The sequence below is a fragment of the Python bivittatus genome, unplaced genomic scaffold (assembly GCF_059951505.1).
Source record: "Python bivittatus isolate LINGU-HERP-01145 unplaced genomic scaffold, Pbiv_v1 ctg000020_np1212, whole genome shotgun sequence".
Classification (NCBI taxonomy): domain Eukaryota; kingdom Metazoa; phylum Chordata; class Lepidosauria; order Squamata; family Pythonidae; genus Python; species Python bivittatus.
The window spans coordinates 15,648,617-15,672,005 of record NW_028277030.1 but is presented as its reverse complement, the minus strand read 5'-3'; the positions used below and the strand labels follow the sequence as shown (position 1 = coordinate 15,672,005).

The window sequence follows — 23,389 nt, the reverse complement described above, 5'->3', positions numbered from 1 at the left end:
GGGCCTGTTCTCAGCTATCCTGAGACACTGCCGTGTATTGTGTTCATACGGAGAAAAGGAACGCTATTGCGTTTCAGCAAGAAGATGTGTTTAAGCTTATTACAAATCCCATCTGTTATGACAAAAATGCAGATGGACTTTTATGTCAGACTCCAGCCATTTTATTTGTGTATGTACATGTGTGTCCCAGGGCCACACGTGGCAAACATGTTTCTAATTCCCATTTCCAGCTTCCTTTGATGTGGCGTGGACCAAGCAAATTTAAGTAAGAGGCTTATTTTTTTGTCCCCTGCAGACAGTTTATAGCTGCATCTTCCAGAGGTTTAACTTTGGCCTTCTGGATGTCTCAGTGCCGTCTGTTGGAATATTTTGCTAAGGAGGTGTCTGCAGGCTGGTGTAGCATTTACACATGAGGTCTGTTGGGATTGCAGATACATATTCAATAGGCCTGGGGAAGGCTGACTACTGCGGGGGCAGGAGCTCTCAGAGACATTTCTCAGGCATGTCCTAGCTATGAAGAAGGGAAGAGTTTTCCAGATACAAAGGGGAAAATAAGTATTTTCTCCTGCACGCTCTGAATGTTATAAAAATAATGGTTGGGTTTTCACAATCCTAAGGCTAGAAATTGGGTGTTGGTAAGCCAAATGCAGATGGCCAATGTTTAGTGGGATACAGGAGGTACTCTAATTCAAAATTTCAGTCCTGCAAAACTGCAGAACCTTAATCAGGACATTGGGGTGGGCAGAAACAGAAAAGCTAACACCTTCAGAAAATTTAATTTGTTTTTCTATTTCTTAGTTATTGCCAAAGCACTTGGGAGATGCTTAATTCATATTCTACCACCACCGTAGCCTGCTGGTGGTCTGGAAGGCCTAGGGAAGATGGTGCTAGAGATGGTGAAAAAAGTTGAATTGCATTTGAACAAATCTAAGTAACATCTTATAAACTAATGTGAGAGTTAGAATGCAATTCTTGGTTTCTCATTTTTCTGACTGTTGAAATTAAATTCTGTGCTCAAAGGTATGTATATTAGGGAAAATAATTCACCAAAAAGCTTACTTTGAAATAACATTTGTATCCCATTTTTTCAAAATTAAAACAATCCTGCAATTTATAATTCATTCATAAAAGGTTATCCTCGTGAGTGGGGCCAAAACCTAAGCATCCATTTAGCAGAAGGCAACTGGAATGATAATTCTCCTGTTTAGCTGGCCAGGATGTTAGTTGAACCCAATGTGTAAGGTTGATTAGGGCTTTTTTTCCCCCAGATGCTTTATTAGGAGCCTTAGTTGCATTGTATTGCTTATGTGTGTTTAATTATTATGGGTTTTGTGGGTTATAGATACAATAATGAAAATTATTTTTATTTTGTGTTGTGTTGTTGGTATGTTGTTATGCGTTGTTAGTAACCATGTGTTAATGTGGTGAGATAGGTGACCATATAAGTCATTTAAATTAATGAATGAATGAAGCCCAGATTCTGACCTAATGTTTCCCCATGTGATCCTCACATTAATCACACAATATCCAAGCACTAGCCCTATTTATTCACCCTTTTGTTCCTCTCTGCCCCAGACAGGTTCCTGATTCTAATCCTGCTGTGTTTGGCAGGATGTAGGGGTTTCAAAGAATCAAGGATGCATCATATGAGAAATAGGATCCTGTAATTGTGCTCAAAGACCAGAATAGTTCATACAGACTTTGGGCAGCTTCTTGCCATGATAAAGGCCTCTTTTATTTGATTCCTTTCATTTTGGAACCATAATCTCCTCATCGGTATTACTTATTGCTTTGAGTCCAAACTGTTGAAGAAACGGAAATGAAACTGTTTCAGATGGAGAGCTTTTATTAAGGAAAAAATACAAAGAAAAACTAGTGAGGCACAACTGTATAGTGTGCAACACCCACCACTCTCTTTTTACAAATTAAAACACATGCGCGCACACACATATAGTTAATTACATTTAGGATTCTGCCTGAGCCTAGCTTGTCTCAGGATCTAGAATTTTTAATAACTAGGCCATCGTGCCGATAGTTTTTATTAAAGTACAGACAGATTAAATTTCAGGCTATGTCACAATGCTGCTCACCTACAGGCCCGTGTGCTGCAAACTAATTACCACTCAAACAGAAGCTGATCAGAGCCTTGCTTTGCATTGGGGCAAAAACGGTGAATAGCTCCCCACATTTGTGTTTTTCTTTTTAAAAAATTACAAATGACCTGATTTTTAAAGGATAATTTAATATGCCTTGATGTTTATCGTAGCCTAAAGTATGTTTTGTTAGGCTTCTTGGTCTTACTAATCAGATTTACCTACCTCTGTAATGTGATTTCTTTCAATTATCCTCTTTCTAGCTCTGGGCTGTTTATGCTAGAAAACATAAGTACTTTGTTCTCTTTTGTGGATTGAAAGAGGGGGCCTGTTTTTTTTTCCTTGTGCAGTTCTTTCACCCTGATAGAGAGAGGCTGCATAGTTTTTTGAAGAACAAGCATGTCCTGCTTCATGTTTTCATCCAGGATTTGTGCGGAGGTAGCAGAATGCAGCCCTGGTTCTATGTCAGTCTGGGCTGGAATCCCTACGTAGGTCTCCAACCAAGACACAGACTTTGCGAGCTTTTCTGCCTCTTGATATTTATTGGTGAATTGGTTTGTTTGGCTTTATATATTACCAGCTACTCAGGCTCCTCAGAAACTGGCAGAAAAATAAAACGAAAGCTACTCAAAGTCGATAATGAATATAATTAAAAGCATATTTTAAAAGGGTGTCTTAAGGCCTTGTTTTAAAAAAGGAAGGCCTCTCAACTCAGCAGGAGTTGCAAAAAACTGGGGGAGGCTGTGGAGAGGGAGTTTCTAGCTGAGTCACAGCAAGACAAGGCTGTGACAACTCTTAGGGAAACTCTCCAGATGATCTCCATGAGCAACATGGTGAATTGGACCTCTGGATGATCTAGGCATTTGCATGGAAGTCTCTCTCACATAGGGTGGGAAGAGTCTCATGAGCAAAACTTAGTTCAGTATTGCCTCTCGGCCAAATGTAAGAACCAGGATGTTCTATTTTTTTTTTTCAGTGTATTTTTCATATATTCAGACTTTTGTGGAAACTATACCCTGATCAGTTTTGCTATGCCACCCCCAAAACACTATCTTGTACCAGAGGAAGATGAATTATTACTGGCCTAAAAATATGACTGCAGACAATGGTGGTGCAATATACCGCCTTTTAGAATATTTCAGATTTTAAGTGCTAATTTAATATGCAGAAAAGTATAATTAATATTTGTAATGTTCTACCACAAGATCTGATGACAGACACTGGCCTTAAAAAGGGATTAGATAATTCATGGAGGAGGATAGAGCTGCAAGCACGTGTTAGAGTAGCTAAGTGGGGGCTCCTGTTTCACATGAAATAAATCTTTTTAACTGAGGACAAACAATGTGAGACGGCTGTTTGCTTTATATTTTGCTTTTAGATGTCTTGGAGACATCAGGCTGGTTCATAATTGAGCTAGGTACCCTATTCAACAGGGCTTCTCTTATGTGTGCCAAATATTGGCTTTGCCATCTGTAAGAGCCCTCCTCCCTTTATCCTTATTATAACCAAGGTCTTGGCAAAGGCTTACGCAAAACATGAGTCAGCGGTGCTAAAGCTTTATTGTCTCACAGGCCACTGCATCACAGCTTCAGTAGAAAGCTGGCCTTGTGTTAGCAAAATTAGCTGGATGGTAGAAATGATCCTTCATTGCTCCTTGTTTTGAGGAGAGCCACACTGCATTCTCTTGATTTGCTTTTTGGAGCAGGACCAGGAAGCAGTAGCTGCACTGAAGAAAGAAAGGGCAGATTTTGGAAGTTTATTTCCAACTATGGTTCAGGTTTTCAAACACAAGCCTGCTTTCAGATGAGCAGGTGGGCTCCACTATCTCTAGCTGATCTCCAGAACGAGAGATGGCCCCATTCATATGCGATGGCTGTTTGAAGGCTCACATTTAGTTCTAGTGATGGCTTTCAACAGCAGAGTTAAACAAATGTAGACCTTTCAATGGATCTTTGCAGTTTACATGAAAGTTGAGGCTTGACTTTTTTTTTCTTTTTTTGAATGTATAGTAATAGTGTCCATTAGCTTGCCAGCTGTATTAGCAAAGCAAGGTTCTGGGCTTATTCTCCTTAGGGAAAAATTCTTTCTGTATTCATGGAAGCATCTGTTTCAAACCTATGTTTTTCTGGCAGTTTGCAGCGATATTGTTTATAGCTGTAACAGATGGGTTGTAATATGTTGTATTAAATGCTGTTATGTAAATGAAACTTACTTCATTATTACCTTTGAGATTAAGGTGAAACCATTTTTGTTTCACTGAGACACATGTCTTCTTTCTTGGAAGAAATTCAGACTAGCATCCAACCTGCTAATTGCTTGACTCATCAACCCAGAAGAGTCTTTTAGGAACCCTTCCTGAAGTCAGCCTTCGGGGGCAAGGCACTTTAGTATGGAGCCAAGTGGTTTCCGGATATATTATTTCAATCAGTTATTCAAGCCTTCAGATATTTAGAATTGGGTTTTCCTATGAATTCTCATTTGCCTGAGACACCTTTCTAAGCAAGGGTTTGACCTGGTGGCATTGTATTTTGTGATGGAATTCTCTGAGCCTGCAAAGGAAAATGGACTTTTGCAAAATATTGCAGAACGAGAACAGATGAATATGTTTCTGGTATCAAATAAGTGATTAGAGCCCTCCCCATTAAACCAAGACTCTGTTAGAAATAAGATCAGACAATAAGGAAGCCCTGCCTTAACATTCTCACTGATAAAAAAGGACCACAGTATACATACCCAGCTCCCCAGATTCTGTAACCTAAGCTTTTTGCCCTTGCAATAAACCCACCTACTTTGTGTCTGTGAGAATCTTGCTTTCTTGGTTATGAGCTTCTGTAAGGGCCATAACGTATTATTTTATTGTTTTTTTCCCCCTAATTGCTTTTAGTTCATTAATATGATGTTTTATATTTTACAAGCTGCCATCAGTGGCTCTTTTTGAAGAGAGATTAAAAATTCTGTGGAGTCCTTGGGGTTCTCTGAGCTTGGTTTCTTGCAGATGTTTCATTACCCATCTAGATAACATCTTCAGTGCTAGAAGGGAGTGGGGTTTGCTCTCTGGTTATATACAGTAGCTTGCCCTGTCACTGGTGGTGGTGGAGTTGTTTTTTCCTTGGTTGTTCCTAGATTAGGCTGTGGTTTACTGCTTGATTGTTTTTCTGAGTTGGTAATTCCTTGATTAGGGTATTGTTTACTGCTTGATTGTTTGTCTGGTGTTAATCTTGGTGTTAATCCTTGCTGATTTGGGTGTTGATCGCTGGCGAGGAGGTGCTTTGATTTTTTTGTTTCCTTATTGTCTCTTTTGAATAGTGGGTAAATGTTGTTTATCTCTGTGTGCCTGTTGATGGCTGACTTGTCTGAATACCAAGCTTCCAGGAATTCCCTCAAAGTTTTGGATTTAGCTTAGTCTAAGATGCTGACAGTTTCCCAGTTGAAATTATGGTTACGTCTCTCCATGTGTTGTGAGATTAAGGAGTTTTCATCATGTCTTTTGACTGCTACTTGGTGTTCATGGATGCACTTTGCTAGTCTTCTGCCTGTCTGTCCTACATAGTGGCTGTTACAGTCCTTACACTGTGTGTTGTAGATGGCTCCTGTTTTTTTCTTCTTGGACTACTGGGTCTTTTGGTTTACTTAAGATGTTTTGGAGGGCTTTAGTCGGTTTGTTTGCTACAGTGATGCCATGTGGTTGTAACAGTTTGTTGGTTGTTTCTGAGACATTTCTGATGTATGGCAGTGTTATCCGTTTTATAGCTTGTGTTGGTTGTGCTGTAGTGGGTTTGAGTGGTCAGGCAATTTTTTATAAAGTTGCGTGGATATCCATTTTGTTGGAAAAAGTTGTATAGGTGTTTTTTTTTTTCTTTTTTCTACTGTTCTGGGTTGCTGCAATGCATTTGTGCTCATGTGAATACTACTGGGTTGTTACCTTGGTTATGGAGCACTTGGTTAGTGAAGGTTGTTTTCAGTAAACTTGTATTTCTAATTCAAGTCATTTCTGCTGTTGCTGTGAATATCCAGGAAGGGTAGTGTGTTGTTGCTTTCTTCTTCCCTTGTGAATTTTATTCCTTTGAAGAAGGTGTTGATTGTTTCATGTGTCTTCGCTAAACTTAAAAAAATATTTTAATTAATTTAAATTAATTAAAAATTTAAAATTAATTAAGAGTAGAAGTTCCTAAATAAGAAATAGATTTGTATTCCAAGGTCATAATAATTGCCAGTGCTTCCATTGGCTTTTGTCAGGGTGATTGATTGATTGATTGATTGATTATGTGCCATCACATTGTTGTCAACTCTTAGCAACCACATAGATGATCTGTCCCTAACCTGGTCCTTCAGCTCTTCCAACTGTGCACACATCGCCAGTATAACTGTCCACCTTGCTTCTGGCCATCCTCCTCTTCTCTTTCCTTCCACCTTTCTCAGCATTAGAGCCTCCTCCAGAGAGCTAGATCTTCACATAGTGCATCCAAAGTAGGACAATTTGAGCCTGGTCATTTGTGTCTTGAGTGAGAGCTGTTATCAGGGTGAGAATAGGTTAATTTATTTATGTATTCAGTTTTTATCTATTGCAATCAAAAGTTCCTTAGTGATTCATCTTAGTCTAAGAATAACAATCTGTCCTAAAGACAGGATCCAAAATTATTCTGGCTTTTATTTTTTGTTTGTTTTGCCTCAGTGTAGCTCTACAGTCATGCTTTTTATTGCCCTGACTTGTCATATATTCCGGCTTGCTGCTGCAGCCCTAACTTTTCAATGAGCTACTTAGGCCATGGATTTCCCCATTCCACAATATTAAATGTGTGGAGTCAGAACTGAGAGAAAAAAACATTTGTTACAAAATGGTCTGGGGGAATTACTGACATGAGATATGGTGATGGCCACCAGTTTAGATGGGTACAGAATGAAATTAACAGGTTGGTGGACAATCTTGGTCTCTATAAATCCTGGCAGCTGGGATGCTGTCTTCTGAATCCTAGCATACCTATAACTATCAGATACTGGGAAATGATAGTGCCCCTCCTTCCCCTTCACGCTTTTGACTTTTCCAAATGTGTCTGGATGGCCACTGTGTGATTGAATACTGAACTAGATAAACTCTTTAGTCTGTTTTTCTCCATTAACCACTGCCCTCCAGATGTATAATTTATAGTTTGTGGAGTCCCTGGTATTCTCTGACCTTGGTTGTTTTCTTGTAGATGTTTCGTTACCCGACTAGGTAACATCTTCACTGCTAGCTAATGAAACATCTGCAAGAAAACAACCAAGCTCAGAGAACACCAAGGACTCTACAGTTCAACCATGAGCTACAGATATTCTCTTCTATTGGCAGTTTACAGTTTCTACCAACCTTAGCAGCATGAGCCATAGTGACTGGGAATTATGGAAGTTATCTGGAAGACACTAGGTTGAGGAAAACTAATTTAGAATAACAGTGTTCAGCTTTTCCATACACAACCTTTTGCCCTAGTTTACACGTTTTAATTTTTTAGTATATATTTATGTGATATTTGATTGTCATATTGTCAGCTGTTTTCAAATAGCTCTCTGTTGCCATAGTTTTGACATGGCATGATGGTTGGGGAGGGGGGTTGCCCATTCATTTAATTTGGAAATATAATTTTGGAACTCCTTACAATCCCTGAACTGTTTGGTGTTATCAACAAGTTTGGCCATCTCACTGCTCGCTCTTCATTCCAGATAATTTATAAAGACAGTACTGATCCCTGGATGACCCCACTCCACATTTTTTTCCAATGTGAAATTGTCTGATTTTTAAAAAAATGGTTTATGGAGCAAGCTATAAAAAATTTGTGACACGTCTTTTTCTTACTGTGGCTGAAAATAAGCCACAGGGGTTTGGGATGGGAAAGAAAGACTCAATTTTGTCTTTTCTTTTAGCCTTTATATGCCGATCTATAACTATTGGTCATCTTGGCTATATAATATATGCTATAATGTCTGTTGCTGGGAAACATGAACTGCAGAAGTTATTGAATTTGTGTTGTGCTGTAGCCTTCCCAGAGGCAAGGGTGCTAGACCAAAAAGGTCTCTGCTATGATGAAGCTCACTCTTATGTTCTTATTGTGTACTTCTTCATCTTGAAGTTTACAGGGTTGTGCCCACAAACATATGCCTCCACCTCCAAATGTATAGGCTCTATTTTACTGTGGTTCAGTGTTCCTAAAGACTGGCAGAGTGCACATGCAAGAGAAGATGAAAGCTTGCAATTAACAGGAGAAAGTTCAAAGTATGAGGAGGTTCATGCTATGATGTTCCTTTAATAGCCACATTGTAAGTTGAATCAGTTCCCAGGTTGTTCTATATAATAGCCGTGGGTCAGTCACAGGGCTTCCTTTGAACAGGCTTTCAAGTTTATGTGAAATGCTGCCGACTCGTCGAATTCCAATAAATTATACAAGGCTTGGCTTTAAAAACAGCTACAAAATGGCTCTACAAAAGGCAGCCACAAAACTCACGAGCTTTTGCAAACCAAAGAAGCCAAGAGGGTGTCAGCAGCAGCCCCTCTGTGAAACCTCAGGAATCATTTGCCCTTAGGAAAAACGAAAGAAACTTGTGGCACTCTAAGATGCTTGCAGTCGTTATTGAGGCATAAGCTTTTATGATGACATAGCCGTATGCCATTATGCAAATTGGTTAGTCTTCAAGGCAGCCCTCACCAGCCTGTTGCCCTTTTGATGAAGGGCATGTAGACTGGGAAGTATGGGAGTTGTGGTCCTAACACATTTGGAGGGAACCAGGTTGGAGAAGACTCCTAAGTGTTATAAAGCTCTGCTGTTTTTGCTGCAGCAGACTTACATGACTACCTTGAACAAATGAAGTGGTAAAGTAGATGATTAGCACATGGATGCCATTAGCATAACAGCAGGTAGAAAGAAAAAGGAGTTGAGCCTTACTGACAGCTTTCTCACAGGCAGGTACAAAAGATTTCAGAAAGATCCCTCTGCTTCAAGAAATGGAGGTAATCAAGGCCAACTTCTTCCCTGAATGTCGGTGCCCTTTCCAGACAGAGAGCTATTTGAATAGAGAGCTGTTTGAAAACACAAATTGCCTTCATGTCACCTCCAGACTGTAGCAGCAAAGAGTAATGTTGAACGCTGAAAGTGAGATAAAGATGGTTAGAAAGAAAGAAACCAGCTGCTTTTTCCCTTCAATCCAGGAGGGGCCTTGTGAAGGGAGGGAGCTTAAAAGGTATCCTTACACAGATTCAGTTTCATCCTCTAAACCAGATAGAGGCACACTGGCTCTCTCCAGATTTGGAATTAGAGCACTAGGACTCCTTTATCTTTTTTTTTTTTTTTGTAAGCCGTGTGGAGTCACTTTATTATGAGATGGGCAGCTATATAAATGTGATAAATAAATAAATATCTTTTGCTTTCCTGGTTGGGGCTGATGTAAGTTAGTCTAAAACTTCTGAAGAACACCAGCTTGTAGATTCTTGCTTTTTAAGGTCCTTCTTGTTCCATATAATCTTTTCAGATGTTAGAATCCCAACCCCCCTTCCAGCTTTAAAGACTCAGAGGAGCTTTTCATGAAGACCTATTCCCTCAGCCCCAAAATCCCATCCTTAGCCTTGTAGTCCTTATGTTTTGCTCAAGTTGCTCTATGTGATAAAGTAGAGTAACCTTAAAGAGAAGAATATTAGAATAAGTATACATTCAGGCAGAGGTAGGCAACCTCTGGTCCTTCAGATCTTTTGGATCATTCCAGATTAGTCCCAGCCAGCATGACCAGTGGCAAGAGGCTATGGGAATTGCAAGCATATTTACAGTGGGGCAAAATAGTATTTAGTCAGCCACCAATTGTGCAAGTTCTCCCACTTAAAAAGATGAGAGAGGCCTGTAATTTTCATCATAGGTATACCTCAACTATGAGAGACAAAATGGGGAAAAAAATCCAGAAAATCACATTGTCTGATTTTTAAAGAATTTATTTGCAAATCATGGTGGAAAAGAAGTATTTGGTCCATATCAAAAGTTCATCTCAATACTTTGTTATATATCCTTTGTTGGCAATGACAGAGGTCAAATGTTTTCTGTAAGTCTTCACAAGGTTTTCACACACTGTTGCTGGTATTTTGGCCCATTCCTCCATGCAGATCTCCTCTAGAGCAGTGATGTTTTGGGGCTGTCGCTGGGCAACACGGACTTTCAACTCCCTCCAAAGGTTTTCCATGGGGTTGAGATCTGGAGACTGGCTAGGCCACTCCAGGACCTTGAAATGCTTCTTACGAAGCCACTCCTTCGTTGCCCGGGCGGTGTGTTTGGGATCATTGTCATGCTGAAAGACCCAGCCACGTTTCATCTTCAATGCTCTTGCTGATGGAAGGAGGTGTTCACTCAAAATCTCACGATACATGGCCCCATTCATTCATTCTTTCCTTTACACGGATCAGTCGTCCTGGTCCCTTTGCAGAAAAACAGCCCCAAAGCATGATGTTTCCACCCCCATGCTTCACAGTAGGTATGGTGTTCTTTGGATGCAACTCAGCATTCTCTCTCCTCCAAACACGACGAGTTGAGTTTAGACCAAAACGTTCTACTTTGGTTTCATCTGACCATATGACATTCTCCCAATCCTCTTCTGGATCATCCAAATGCTCTCTAGCAAACTTCAGACAGGCCCGGACATGTACTGGCTTAAGCAGGGGGACACGTCTGGCACTGCAGGATTTGAGTCCCTGGCGGCATAGTGTGTTACTGATGGTAGCCTTTGTTACTTTGGTCCCAGCTCTCTGCAGGTCATTCACTAGGTCCCCCCGTGTGGGGGGATCTGGGATTTTTGCTCACCATTCTTGTGATCATTTTGACCCCACAGGGTGAGATCTTGCATGGAGCCCCAGATCAAGGGAGATTATCAGTGGTCTTGTATGTCTTCCATTTTCTAATTATTGCTCCCACAGTTGATTTCTTCACACCAAGCTGCTTGCCTATTGCAGATTCAGTCTTCCCAGCCTGGTGCAGGTCTACAATTTTGTTTCTGGTGTCCTTCATCACCTCTTTGGTCTTGGCCATAGTGGAGTTTGGAGTGTGACTGTTTGAGGTTGTGGACAGGTGTCTTTTATACTGATAACAAGGTCAAACAGGTGCCATTACTACAGGTAACAAGTGGAGGACAGAGGAGCTTCTTAAAGAAGTAGTTACAAGTCTGTGAGAGCCAGACATCTTGCTTGTTTGTAGGTGACCAAATACTTATTTTCCACCATGATTGGCAAATAAATTCTTTAAAAATCAGACAATGTGATTTTCTGGATTTTTTTTTCTCATTTTGTCTCTCATAGTTGAGGTATACCTATGATGAAAATTACAGGCCTCTCTTATCTTTTTAAGTGGGAGAACTTGCACAATTGGTGGCTGACTAAATACTTTTTTGCCCCACTGTATTTGGAGCATCAGGTTGTTTCTCCTTAGACTGTATCACATTTGTGGTCATTGATTATTTTACTTATTACTGCATGTATATCCCATTTTTTTCCTTGGGTACTCAAGACAGCATCTGTTGGGGTTACTTCTCATTTTATCATCTGAGCAATAACCCATGGCTGAGAGAATAACTAACCGAAAGCCACCGAGTGAATGCTGTGGTTGAGTTAGTATTTAAATCTGAATCTCCCAGGCTCACGTCCAATACCTTATTCACAGTGCTAACTTTCTTGACCTTTCATGTCTTACTACTACTGATTCCTCTGTCAAAGAGCCTGGTTGCCACCAGAATAGAAACAGAAGGCAGAGTTTTCCCCAAAAGGCCATTTTATATATTTTCAGGTGTTCTTTTACATTTATCATTTCCAGTAAGCACAACACTTGCTTTTACTAAGTTTACAAAAATGTTACTGACCAGACTTGGTGCCCCAGTGTGAGCTGTTGCTGAGAACTTAGAGCTTCTCAAGTAGAGCTTGGAGCCTTGATTCAGGGCACTGTGCCATCCAGTATCAACAGATTAGCAAAGGGTTGTCTGTTTGAGAAGCAAGCCACCCTCTCTAGTAGCCATAGCGATGAAAGAGGTGACAGTGCCAATCCTTGGTGCTAATGTCTGGGCAGATGACAAGGTGCTGCTTTGCCCCACCCTGATAGCCCGAAGTGTCACAGTCCTGCTCAGAAGTCTTGCCCCTCTTTCTGCTGTACAGTAGTTGGCGAGTACGCTTGCATCCCATCTAGACCGCTAATTACTAATATTCATGCCACCACTGCAGTATACTGTTCTGGCTCTTTAAAAACTTAAAGCATTGTTTTAAACTTTTAAAAAAATGTTATGCATTGCAGAGCCCTTTTATCTTCTTGTGTCCTTCCTCTGCTACTCAGTCTCGCAGTAATATTAAAGTTACCAGTTCCTAATTGATAACTGGAGACTTAAAAAAAAAAAAGTCTTTATTTAGCCATAAAACTCAAGCTTTCTTCTCCAGCTACATGTCAACACCCAGTCAGCTTTGATTGATTTTGATAAGCTAAACAGTGTCTGACCTGGTTAATAAGTGGATGGGAGTCCAGAAATTCCAGGACTTTATGCAAGACTGGGAAATTGAAACATTTCCCCAGAAGTCAGCAATGGCAAATCATTTCTTTACTGTTGCAATAGGCTTGAAGAGACTAAAGGACAACTTCAGAGTCCTTTTCCATCTTGCTGAACCTGGGTGAAGGCCTGGTTGCTACATGGTGGCATTCAGTATCCAGAGCCAACTGCAAAAGAAAGCGCCTATCACCTGCCATTCTGTGGCTGGCCTTTCTGATGAAGACTGGGTCAGGCAGACACACACCAGGTTTTTTGGTTCAGCTTTGTTTTTGAACCGAACCCCAAGGTTTCCCATGCAGAGTCAAATAGACATTGGTGGTTCAGGGTGATTGTGGAATACCTAAGGGTTAAGAAACAGGGAACGTCTGAACGTGTGGCTCAGGCCAAGTATTGTTTTTCCAGTGCCGATTTCTCTTCTGGGCTCCTCCTGCTTCCCCAGTTTTCATTTTAGCAGCCTACTTTCATAATTAGCAACCATGTCTAGTTGTTATTTTTTTAAAAGGGGATCCTGAACAAAAGTCTTATGTAAGCCATGTAGGGGGGATTTACCCTTCTGTCTTGAGGCAGAAAGGTAGTTTGGTTGGTTAGTCTTAGAGGAAAAAATGGATAATGGACTATGGGCCTCCCGTTGCATCGATCTGGAAGGGCTCATCTTAGTTTTTTTAGGATTTAATTTTTATGAGGATTTCAGGGAAAATGCCACTTTATGTACTCTAGATAGGGATTTGCTTTCTCATCCCAAATATGAATGGTGTCATTACAAAATTCCTCAACCCAATAGAAAGAGCAAATGGTTTGGTGATTACTTCATTTTGCTTTTGAATTCAAAGTACTCCACTGTCACTCATAACCCTCCTCCATACAATTGAAATGGAAAGGCTGGAGGATTTGGAGCACAGTTTTTCTTAATGGAGCTGTGGGATGGGGTGAGGGCCTGTCTTAATGTGGAAGGACCAAAGGGCCATGGTAGGAAAGATGAAGGTGCCAATGGAAGGTCTGGCATTTTTGTTTTCCTGGGATCGAGGGCAGTCTTTCTTGTTCTTTAACGCTAAATGCAGCTGGTCTTAGGCCATATACTGGTGTTTTAGTGTGTTTCCTATTTAAAAAACCTACACCATTTCCAGTTTTCAGGCATCCATAATTGGAAGAGGCTCTGGAGGCTGCAAAAACAAGGATTGGTGGTCATTTGTGGTATGGAATCTTCTTCTAATATAGCTAAAAAGCTGGCTTGAGGGCTGTTAAAGAGCAGTTAAGTATTTAGTAGTGTCTGTTACTTGCAACTACTTATTGGACCTGAGAGATGTATTGTAAACACCTGAAAAGCAATCTTCACAGTTGGAAGAAATACTTAACAGTCATGTCTTAGGGTCAGTGTCAGTAATAAATAGTGCTTTTCTTCTGATTGCTTCTTTAAATTACTCTTGTTGATATGTTTAAGATGAAACTGAAGTCAGTTCTCTACTCCTTTTTTTTTTTATTTGTGCAGAGCTGTATGAGAAATCTGAATAAGGAATAAAAATGTGTACGCTTCTCTATGGTAATAGGGATTCATATATTTTTCTTTATTTTGTTAAAAGAAAATGTGATGTGGCAAGAGGAGCCTATCTAATTCAGGCTTTAGCTACATTTAAAATATTACACACACAAAAAAAAGTGTCAAAGAGGAGATGATTGGGGTGCTTTTTCAAAACCAGTCTCCCCCAAGCTAAGGTGAGGAAAGATACCGTATCACAAGGACTTCCTGTCATTCTCAGAATTTGATAGACAACTTAGTACAAACCACCATTTCAGAATTTTTTTGTCCCTTTATTCAAACAACTAGTCATAAAATCAAGCAAACCCCTTATTTTTGTTCATGCCCAAGAGTTCTTTTCAGCAATCTTTTCTGGATTTGCCTAGGAACTAACATGCCTTTAGCAGCGTAAACACTGCCGAATCCAATTCAAGTTTACCACCCCACATTGTTCTTTGTTAAAACCATAAATCTTCAACAGCCAGAACTGTCTAGGTTCATCTTAATTGTCAGGTATTACCTCAGTTTCCTTTCCCCCAGTTCTCCTTCCCTTAGTTCCTCTGATAAAGTAGGTCTCCATCACAAATGCCAGCCCAGTGTTTCCAGCCCCTCCCTCTCTCTTCGATGGGAGTGCTTCCTATGAGAAACTATTCCCAGTTTCTCCTTAGCAGTAAAACCAGCACAAAGCATTTGTTTGGGCATCTGCGTGGACACTGAACAGCAAGCAACAAGCCATGGCCAAGTGCAGGCTATCACATAAAGGACCTGCTTTTGTTCCAAATCCTGAACTGGACAAGTCTAATTCTGAAAAACCTTGCATAAAATTCCACCTCCATTTTGTGCATCCCTTCCAGTCTTGCTCCAGCCAGCATTTCAGGAGATACATATGAGAAGAGTGGATTTGCCACGTCCTTGCCAGTTCTTGTTTTCCAAAACAGATTCTGGCATACTGAGTACTCTTTTCTCGAGCTTCCAGTATATATGTGAACCTGAGCTCCTTGGCCCTTCGTTTTACACCTGTCAGTTTTGAATCTGCACCACCAAGCAGCATAAAACACAACAGAATGGCTTTTACAAATGGTCTTTGCTCGTTCACCTCTGACCAGCCTAACAGGCTGTTCTAAACTTTTAAGGAATCCAGTCTATCTGCTCTGGTACACTTTTCATACATATCCATAGAGACTAGTGTTTCTCAAACTTGGCAACTCAAAGATGTGTGGACTTCAACTCCCAGAATTCTGGGAACTTGAAGTCCACACATCTTAAAGTTGCCAAGTTTGAGAAACAATGATATACTGTAGGCCGATATTTTGGTATAGGATTTATTTGGCTGATGTTAATACACTCATTGTGCACAGTTTTCCTACTTTTAAAAATCTTTAGTTAATAGATCTTTAGAGCATTCGGTGCCTCCCCCCTCCCAACTCCCCTTGCTGTTTGGATTACCTTGGCCTATGTTGTATTATCTACAGTAGAAAGATGGGGAAGAGGAGATGGGCTAATATTTCATACAGTGGAAACTTAGCTGTCTGTCTTGCTGCTCCCTAGCAAACACCTGTAAGGGGGAGGGGGGAGCAATAGGCTATTTATTAGCTGAACTGAAGATGTAACAAAACAAAACAAAGAAGCATCTTCATCAGGCAAGATGATTAAAAGCCAGAAGGGGAAGAAGAAGAAAAATGTGGCTAATTTGATTCACATCTATACCAGGTTCTTTTCTTAGATGGAGGGAGGAGGAGGCTCTAGACATGTAAATCACTTTAAAACTTGGGATAATTAAGCAGCAGGAAAGTAATTGGCAGAGAAAGCAGCAGAGAGTGTATTGGCAGTGAGCCACTTATTGGATTGGTGCTCGGATGGCTGTTCTCTATACTGACATCCATATTCCCTTTCTATAAGAAAAATAGCAATGGAGAGGTATGTGCAATTTTGAAAAACATTAAAAAGTCATAGGGAAATTGTTAAATAACAGATTTCCCTCTTTTGTGCGTAACTTAACATTTCAGTTATCTATAGTCACTTCATGTATTTTAAAAAAGTGGAGAAAATTAGACATAGCTCAATGTAAGATATACTTTGAGTTTCATTGTTGCATACAATCTGGTATGATGCATAACTGGTTTAATGGATGTGCTGTTTTACTAACAATGCAGTCAACCTGAACGTGGTCATTATGTCTGCAATCAAATAGTTCACCAATGGTTCTTTTCTTTACAGAGTGTATACTTTTATAAAAAACAAAACGTTTTAACTACTGGCAACACTCCTACACTACATTGTTATTGAGTTTTATTAAGTGAATCATCTGCATTTTCAAAGAAAAATTGAGACTATTTCTAAGCCTTTTATTTCCCCAGGGAAGCTCATGTATTTTCAGCTATAGCCTTCAAGTAATAAAAGGACTCCTAGCAAATCCAGAGTAAAATTTCATTTTGCAATGGATGTTTTGTTTGGTAACAAGAGAAGAGTTTAAGCCAGCTGTGCAAGAGCCTGACAGGGAAGGAGTCACTCTAAATCATGGCTGGCTGGGGAATTCTGGGAGTTGAAGTCCACACATCTTAAAGTTGCTAAGTTGAGAAACACTGCTCTAAATATTGATGAGATCCTGGAATGAATATTCATCCCCGGTGGCATCATAAACATTGGTCATAGATTGGGATCACATATGAAGTTGTTACGGAGTGACTGGGGCATCTGATGTCTCTTGTTGCCTATAAGACAAATATAAATCACTCTGTACTAAAAAGTGCTATTTTACTTTTCAGTACAGAGTGTTCTACATTTGTCTTATGTCATCCCATAAACACCTTTAGTGGAGGGTGAGGCTGGAGATAAGGGAATTCCTAAGGCAACACAATGAACCTCAAGAATTATGTGAGACCTGTTGTCATCTCTGTGGTGCTCCTCCCTTCCAAGCAAACTTGGTTGGGTGCCTTCATGTGGACTCTTTCCTGGGTCTGTGAAGCAGCCCTTTTTCTACCGGTATACATGGGATGTATAGTTTCCTGTTGATCCAGGCCTTTGAATTGGCCAATTTAAGAAATTCTTCCCATTCATCTTCCTGGCACTGGTAAGCTCAGAGGTGCCTACACTTTACAGATGAAGCGTATGAATGCTCTCTTGCCTGCTGAGTGGATGGCTCCTTCCTGCTTCGTCCCAAGGGAATTTTAAACTGGAGTTTTGCTTCAAAATTTGTCATTGCTAGGTTGGTCATGGATTAGAATTTGGGCCATACACAAGCATAACATGCTGGTCATTGGAGTGGATTCACTGATCAGCTTTTTCTATTTGATTTTTCTTATTTCCAGGTTATTTCCTGACCGAGTCCAGTAGTCAGCTTTTCCCAGGGCTGGCTGCCAAAGCCAATATCACTCTGTGGCCTTGTCTCCGTGAGAGGGCAGAGCCTACCAGCTGCAAGAATACAGAGCACCTTCAACCTAGTGCAATTGGCGTTCATGAGCAAAGGGAAGAAGGAGAATCCACACTTAGAAAATCTCTGGACATGTTCTACAGTACTTGGTGCCAGAAGAAGCCATTTGGAGGGAGTCCAATATATGAATCAACTTCACAGTGTCTGTCTCGTAAGACTGCAGATCTTGCAGGCAAAGAGGGAATGAAATTTACAGTGAAGAGTCTCCAAATTGCTCAAATGGTTTTGAACCGAGAGGAGAATAAAATCTTTCCTCAGCCTCCCAGCAACCACATCTCCTTTTTGACTCCTGTCAATGCTGGTGCTGGTTCAGAGAAAGGAAAGGCAATCCCTGGACTCTCAGATGATATCCTTCAATTTATCTTAAAACAGAATGTAACTAAATGACTCTGGGACTGAAAGTATTTCTAAAATCTAAGAACTGAGAAGATTTTTTTTAGCTAGGGAATGAATTGTTAACAGCAGCTTGATAAAACCAAGAGTATAAAGAAGGCATGATTAAACTGTAAAATGCCATAAAACAATTGCTTTTACTTATAAGTATCCTTCATGTCATGTCAGTGATTGAAGAGTAGGTTTTGTCTGTGCAAAAAAAGGCTTGTGAATCAGACCCGTGGTCCACCCCGTCCAGAATTATCTATTTCAACTGGCAGTAACTCTCCAAGGTTCAAGCCCAATTCTACCTAGCTTCGCCAGCGGAGATCTTTTACTTTTTATACTAGTATGTGCATGCCATATAAGAGGGCTGTGCAGTGCTTCAGTGTATCCTGACTGCAACTCTTCTTTTCCTTCCAAGAATAGAACTGCTTGCATCAGTTAGCATGATATAAATTGGGGTAGTATGCACCCTCTTCCTTTCCGTGTTTTGCAGACAGTGTAAATACACTGACAAACGACAAAATGTAAGACCTAGAGAAATGTGTTTGTATGTGTTTTTATGTATAAGATCTTGTTGAATCTGATGCATTCAAGAGTATCTCATTAAGAGGGAACAGAAAGCTTGGACTACCACCTTTGTCACTGGGCAGTTCCACAGAATGGCCTACCCCAGGCTTTGGGCCCCTCCTCCTTCAACTTTATTAATACAGTTAGCTCTAAATTAGAACCTGTGACAGCTGACTGCAAAAACAAGTGCCTTTTAAAAACCTTTCCTTTTTGTCTTCATAATAGGAGTATCTTTTTTTAGGTAAGTATCTTGGGGCTATCTGTCTGAACAATTTTAACAAGAGCCAATAGATTTGCGTCAACTTAAAATACTTTTGAAGGCTAACTGTTTTGGCTGTTCTGCTTCAGCGTTGTTCTGTTTGTTGTGGGAGGTTTATTTTAAAGAGACAGCGGTGTTCAGTTCATTGGCTGATTCAAAGAGCATATTTGTTTTTTACAACTGTAGCTCATTTTTCCTAGGGCTACCATACCTCAGCTTCAAGAATACAGACAACTGCTAGATGGCAGATTTTTGGAGGGAGGTATCTCTTTACTGGGGTCTAGTGATGTCCTGGTTCTTGCAGCCCAGATATGGTAACCCAAAATGTTCTGATCTATAATCCTGACATTTGCTTGTATTAAGAGCACATTATATTATGCTGGAGATGATGCACATTATCATATATGATGGTTATGCCCTTTTGGTCTCAAGTATTTTGTGAAATTTGAAAAAGTTGAGGACCAGTGTAGGGTTTGTACCTAAAGAGAAAACTATATTTTCCACTCAGGAATGTATTGAATAAAGACTTAGTATTAATAATACTAATAATTAATTAATTAATATTATTAGTATTATATTATTAAGAATAACCCTCTGGGGGAGATGGGCGGCATACAGATTTGATAAATAAATAAATAAATAAATAACTGATGGGCTAATCATTACTAATCATTAGAAATCATGAGACTTTTCTCTCCATAGTTGGTACTCAAATATATTGGATAGTATCCTGACAAAGTAGTATATGCAGTAACACAAGGCAAAAGAAAAGTCTATTAACTGGGATTGTTTTGAAAAAACATAATTCCCTTTTTTAAAATTAGCTAACAAAGCAATACATGATACATTTCCATTAGTTACTCAAATACCTTTCTAGAGATTTGATAAAATATAATAATAGGGACTTCACATATGGTTTATGAAGGTAAAATCTGTGGTTGTGGTTTTTTTTTTCTAGGAAGCTCTTGGCCTCTTTTCCTTCACGGACAAAGCTTAATTACAAAATGTGTGAGTTGATTTAGATTCTGCTAAAGGTCTAAGATACTCTGCTCCTAAATTCTTCTACTGTCAAATTACCCCTGATCTAATGGCAGGGCTCCCTTCCTCCACTCATATTAAACCGCAGCTTGAGGAAGGATATTTGCCCATCATGGTTCCAACCCTGATAAGATATTCCAGCAGTCACTCTTAAAGTTTAGAAAACAAGCACACCTCTTGGACTTTGTATATATGAATCATCCCTGCAAAGATTTGTCACCTATCAGTGACAAAGCAAAAAGTACTGGCTTAAACTAGAGAAATACAGGAAAACTAAATTAAAATTCTGGCAGTACAATCCTATACATGTTTATTTGGGGGGTAAGTGTCACTGTATTTTAAGTGTGCTATAGATTGTAGCTTTCACAACTCATTCACCAGGAAGACTCACCCTCGTAGTCCATTACAACACAATATTCAATGTCCACTCTGAGATATACCCATCTAAAGTAAATGGGACTTAGCTTTCCCTAACCGGGGGCCTTCCAAATGTGTGGGATTCCAGCTCCCAAATTCCCAGCCAATGGTTGGGGAAGGCTGTTTTAAAGCTTCTAAACTGTTCTCTGCCTCTCTCCCCCACCAACTCTTAAATATCCTATAGACATTGCCAAAGTATTGGTGCCCCTCCACTTTTCCCCCAAAGAATCCCAATTTGCCGTGAAATAAGTTGAAACTGACACAATTAAGTGGCATCCACCATTCTTTATTCCATAGAGCAGATATTTTGCTTTTGGTGTATGTAAATAATAAGTGAAAATGGCATGGACATAATTATTTTTGGACATGGTACCCCTAACCTAATATTTCGCAGCACCACTCTTTTGAGGCAATAATTGCAGTCAAGTGCTTTCTGTAGCTCTGAATAAGATTTCTGTACTTTTCAACTGGCAATTTGTCCCATCATCTTGAGCAAACTGATCCCGTTGCCTTCTCCCAATGGTGAGTTTCAGCTCTTTCCATAGATGTTCTATTGGATTCAGATCAGGACTCATCACAAGCCACTTCAGAATAGCCCAGTGTTTGCTCTTCAATCATTTTTGGGTTCTCTTAATTATATATTTTGGGTTATTATCCTGCTGGAGGATCCATGACCTGCGACTGAAACAGCTTTCTAACACTGGGCATTGTTTCACTCCCAAATGCCTTGATAATCTTCTGATTCCATTGTGCCCTGAACAGATTCAAGGCACCCTGCCTCTCTCCCCTGCTCAGCCTTATTCAGAGCTACAGAAAGCACTTGAAGCAAAGTGTCTGCTTTATGGACTATGGACTAAAGAATGGTGGATGCCATTTGCTTGTGTCAATCTCAGCTTATATCACAGCAAATTGGGATTCTTTGGGGAAAAAGTGTAGGGGTACCAAAACTTTTGGCCGTGTCTGTAGATCATTTCCAGTACTGCAGAAAGTACTTATTTTCACATTTATTTGAACCATATATATGGCTGCCCAACTCAAAGCTGTGATTCTAGGTGACAGAGAGAGAAAAAGAGCTTCAAGGAAACAAAGGATTGCTGTTGCCATTCTTCCTGCCAGTGTGTGTTCTGATGAAAAAGACAGTCATCCCCCTTTCTATTTCTGCCCTCGCAGTTTTCAACATTTTATAATACATGAACATGCTGCAGCATATGGTTTCTGAAGGGCACATAGAACCTTGCAAGTTTTGTAAATGTATCCCTTTTGTTGTTAAGTGTGACAGTTATCGCTGGTTATGTTAAAAATAGACCTTCCATTAGATCATAATAGAGTTGCTATTTTAATGATTGGCTTATGTGTTCATTGATGGTGGATACCAAACCTTGGCAAGAATAATTGGTTCTGAAGCTGTGCATGTTAAACTGAGAATGGAGCTTATTAAAATTAGAAATCTAAATGCTTTGTAGTGAACTAGTGTTTCAGAAGTAGTGTTGATGTGGACTCCTGATTGTGTCAGAGCTCTGATGTAGCCCTTGGCATTGTAGAATTTAAAAAAGGTTGTAGAAGAAACTTAATCCAACCCTTCATCAGAATAATGTGAAATGATGATTTCCCACTCACTAGTTCTCATCCTGCCTCTTGTTGCAGAGCAGATCAAGTTGGGGCCACTTTTGATAACTCTTCAGATATATGAAGACTACTATCATTATAGCCTTTTCCCAGTGTGCTGGTGGTGTTTAACACTGGTCCTTGGTGACAGTTCAGTGTTTTTTTTAGGTATTCTCAGAAATATGGATTGCAGTATCAATGCAACACATCTCTAATTTCACTAGAGGTTTGAACTCTATGTTCAGGAAGTCAAGGAAAACATCATTCTTGGGTAGATTAGCAGGAAGCTGAAACTATTAGCAGATTTCTTTCCATGTTCTCCCAGGGACTCATTTACTTCATTCTCCTGCATTATCCCATTTTGCTGGCCTGCTGGCCTGTTATCCTATTCCTTGCCTGCCATTTACCTTGAATCACCAACTCAGTATGGTGTGATGGTTACAATGTTGGACTGGCACTGGGGAGTCCCAATTTCAAGTGCACCCTCAGCCCCAGAAGTTGCCTGGGTGACTTTGGACCAATCTCTCTGGTTCTCAGATCAACCTTCCTCACCCAGAGTTGTTGGGAGTCAGGCACTATGTAAATCTAATAAAATAGGAATGAGTTCTATGTATGTTATATTGAGCTTCTGAAGGAAAAGGCAGAACATATATCTAACCAACAAAATAAACAAATAAATCCACTTTTATTTGCCAAAGGCAGCTTCTGACATTGTGAGCATGCCATGCCCTATGGTAATGAAATAATCCTTGGAAATACAAGTGAAAAGCCGCTGAACAAATCAGATGCTCCATTTGAGTGCAGGCAGCCAGTGGAGATACAGGAGTGGCAAGGGGACAAGGCTATCGCTATCTGGTGCAGTCACTGGGCATGCACAAAAAGGCAGCATTTGATTGGCTGCACTGACTACCACTTACAGTGCATTCAAAAAGTATTCAGACTCCCTTCACTTTTTTCAATTTTGTTATGTTGCAGCCTGATACTACAATCGTTCAAATTCATCTTTTTTTCTCATTAATGTACACTCAGTACCCCATAATGACAAAGTGAAAACAGAATTTTAGAAATGTCTGTAAATTTATTAAAAAGGAAAAACTGAAATATCACATTGGCATAAGTATTCAGACCCTTTGCAACAACACTTGAAATTGAGCTCAGGTGCCTCTTGATTGTTGCTGAGCTGTTTCTACACTTTGACTGGAGTCCACCTGTGGTAAATTAAATTGATTGGACATGATTTGGAAAGGTGCACACCTCTCGAGAAGGCCTCACAGCTGACAACGCATGCTGTATCAGAGCAAAAGCCATGAGGTCAAAGGAACTGCCTGCAGAGCTCAGAGACAGCATTATTGCAAGGCACAGATCTGGGGAAGACTACAAAAACATTTCTGCTGCACTGAAGGTTCCCAAGAGCACAGTGGCCTCCATAATGCTCAGATAGAAGAAGTTTGGCACAACCAGGACTCTTCCAAGACCTGGTTGCCCAGCCAAACTGAGCAACTGGGGGAGAAGAGCCTCAGTAAGAGAGGTGACCAAGAACCCGATGGTCACTCTGACTGAGCTCC

At 40.1% G+C, this 23,389-nt stretch overlaps 1 protein-coding gene across 9 annotated transcripts in view; it reads left to right on the top strand.

Moving 5' to 3' along the window:
- Positions 1 to 22,802, top strand: part of SHLD1 (shieldin complex subunit 1) — a 59,942-nt gene extending 37,140 nt beyond the window's left edge. For 5 of the 9 annotated variants that reach the window (XM_088134854.1, XM_088134834.1, XM_088134842.1 and 2 more), the window contains one exon: positions 17,439 to 22,800. In XM_088134854.1, the coding sequence (XP_087990980.1) occupies positions 17,439 to 17,947 (509 nt within the window). In that variant the 3' untranslated portion in view covers positions 17,948 to 22,800. Of the gene's footprint in view, positions 1 to 13,741; positions 13,809 to 17,438 lie in introns of all 9 variants that reach the window. The other 4 variants (XM_025164451.2, XM_088134860.1, XR_015795099.1 and 1 more) reach the window with 3 other exon arrangements.
- Positions 22,803 to 23,389: the final 587 nt, after the last annotated feature.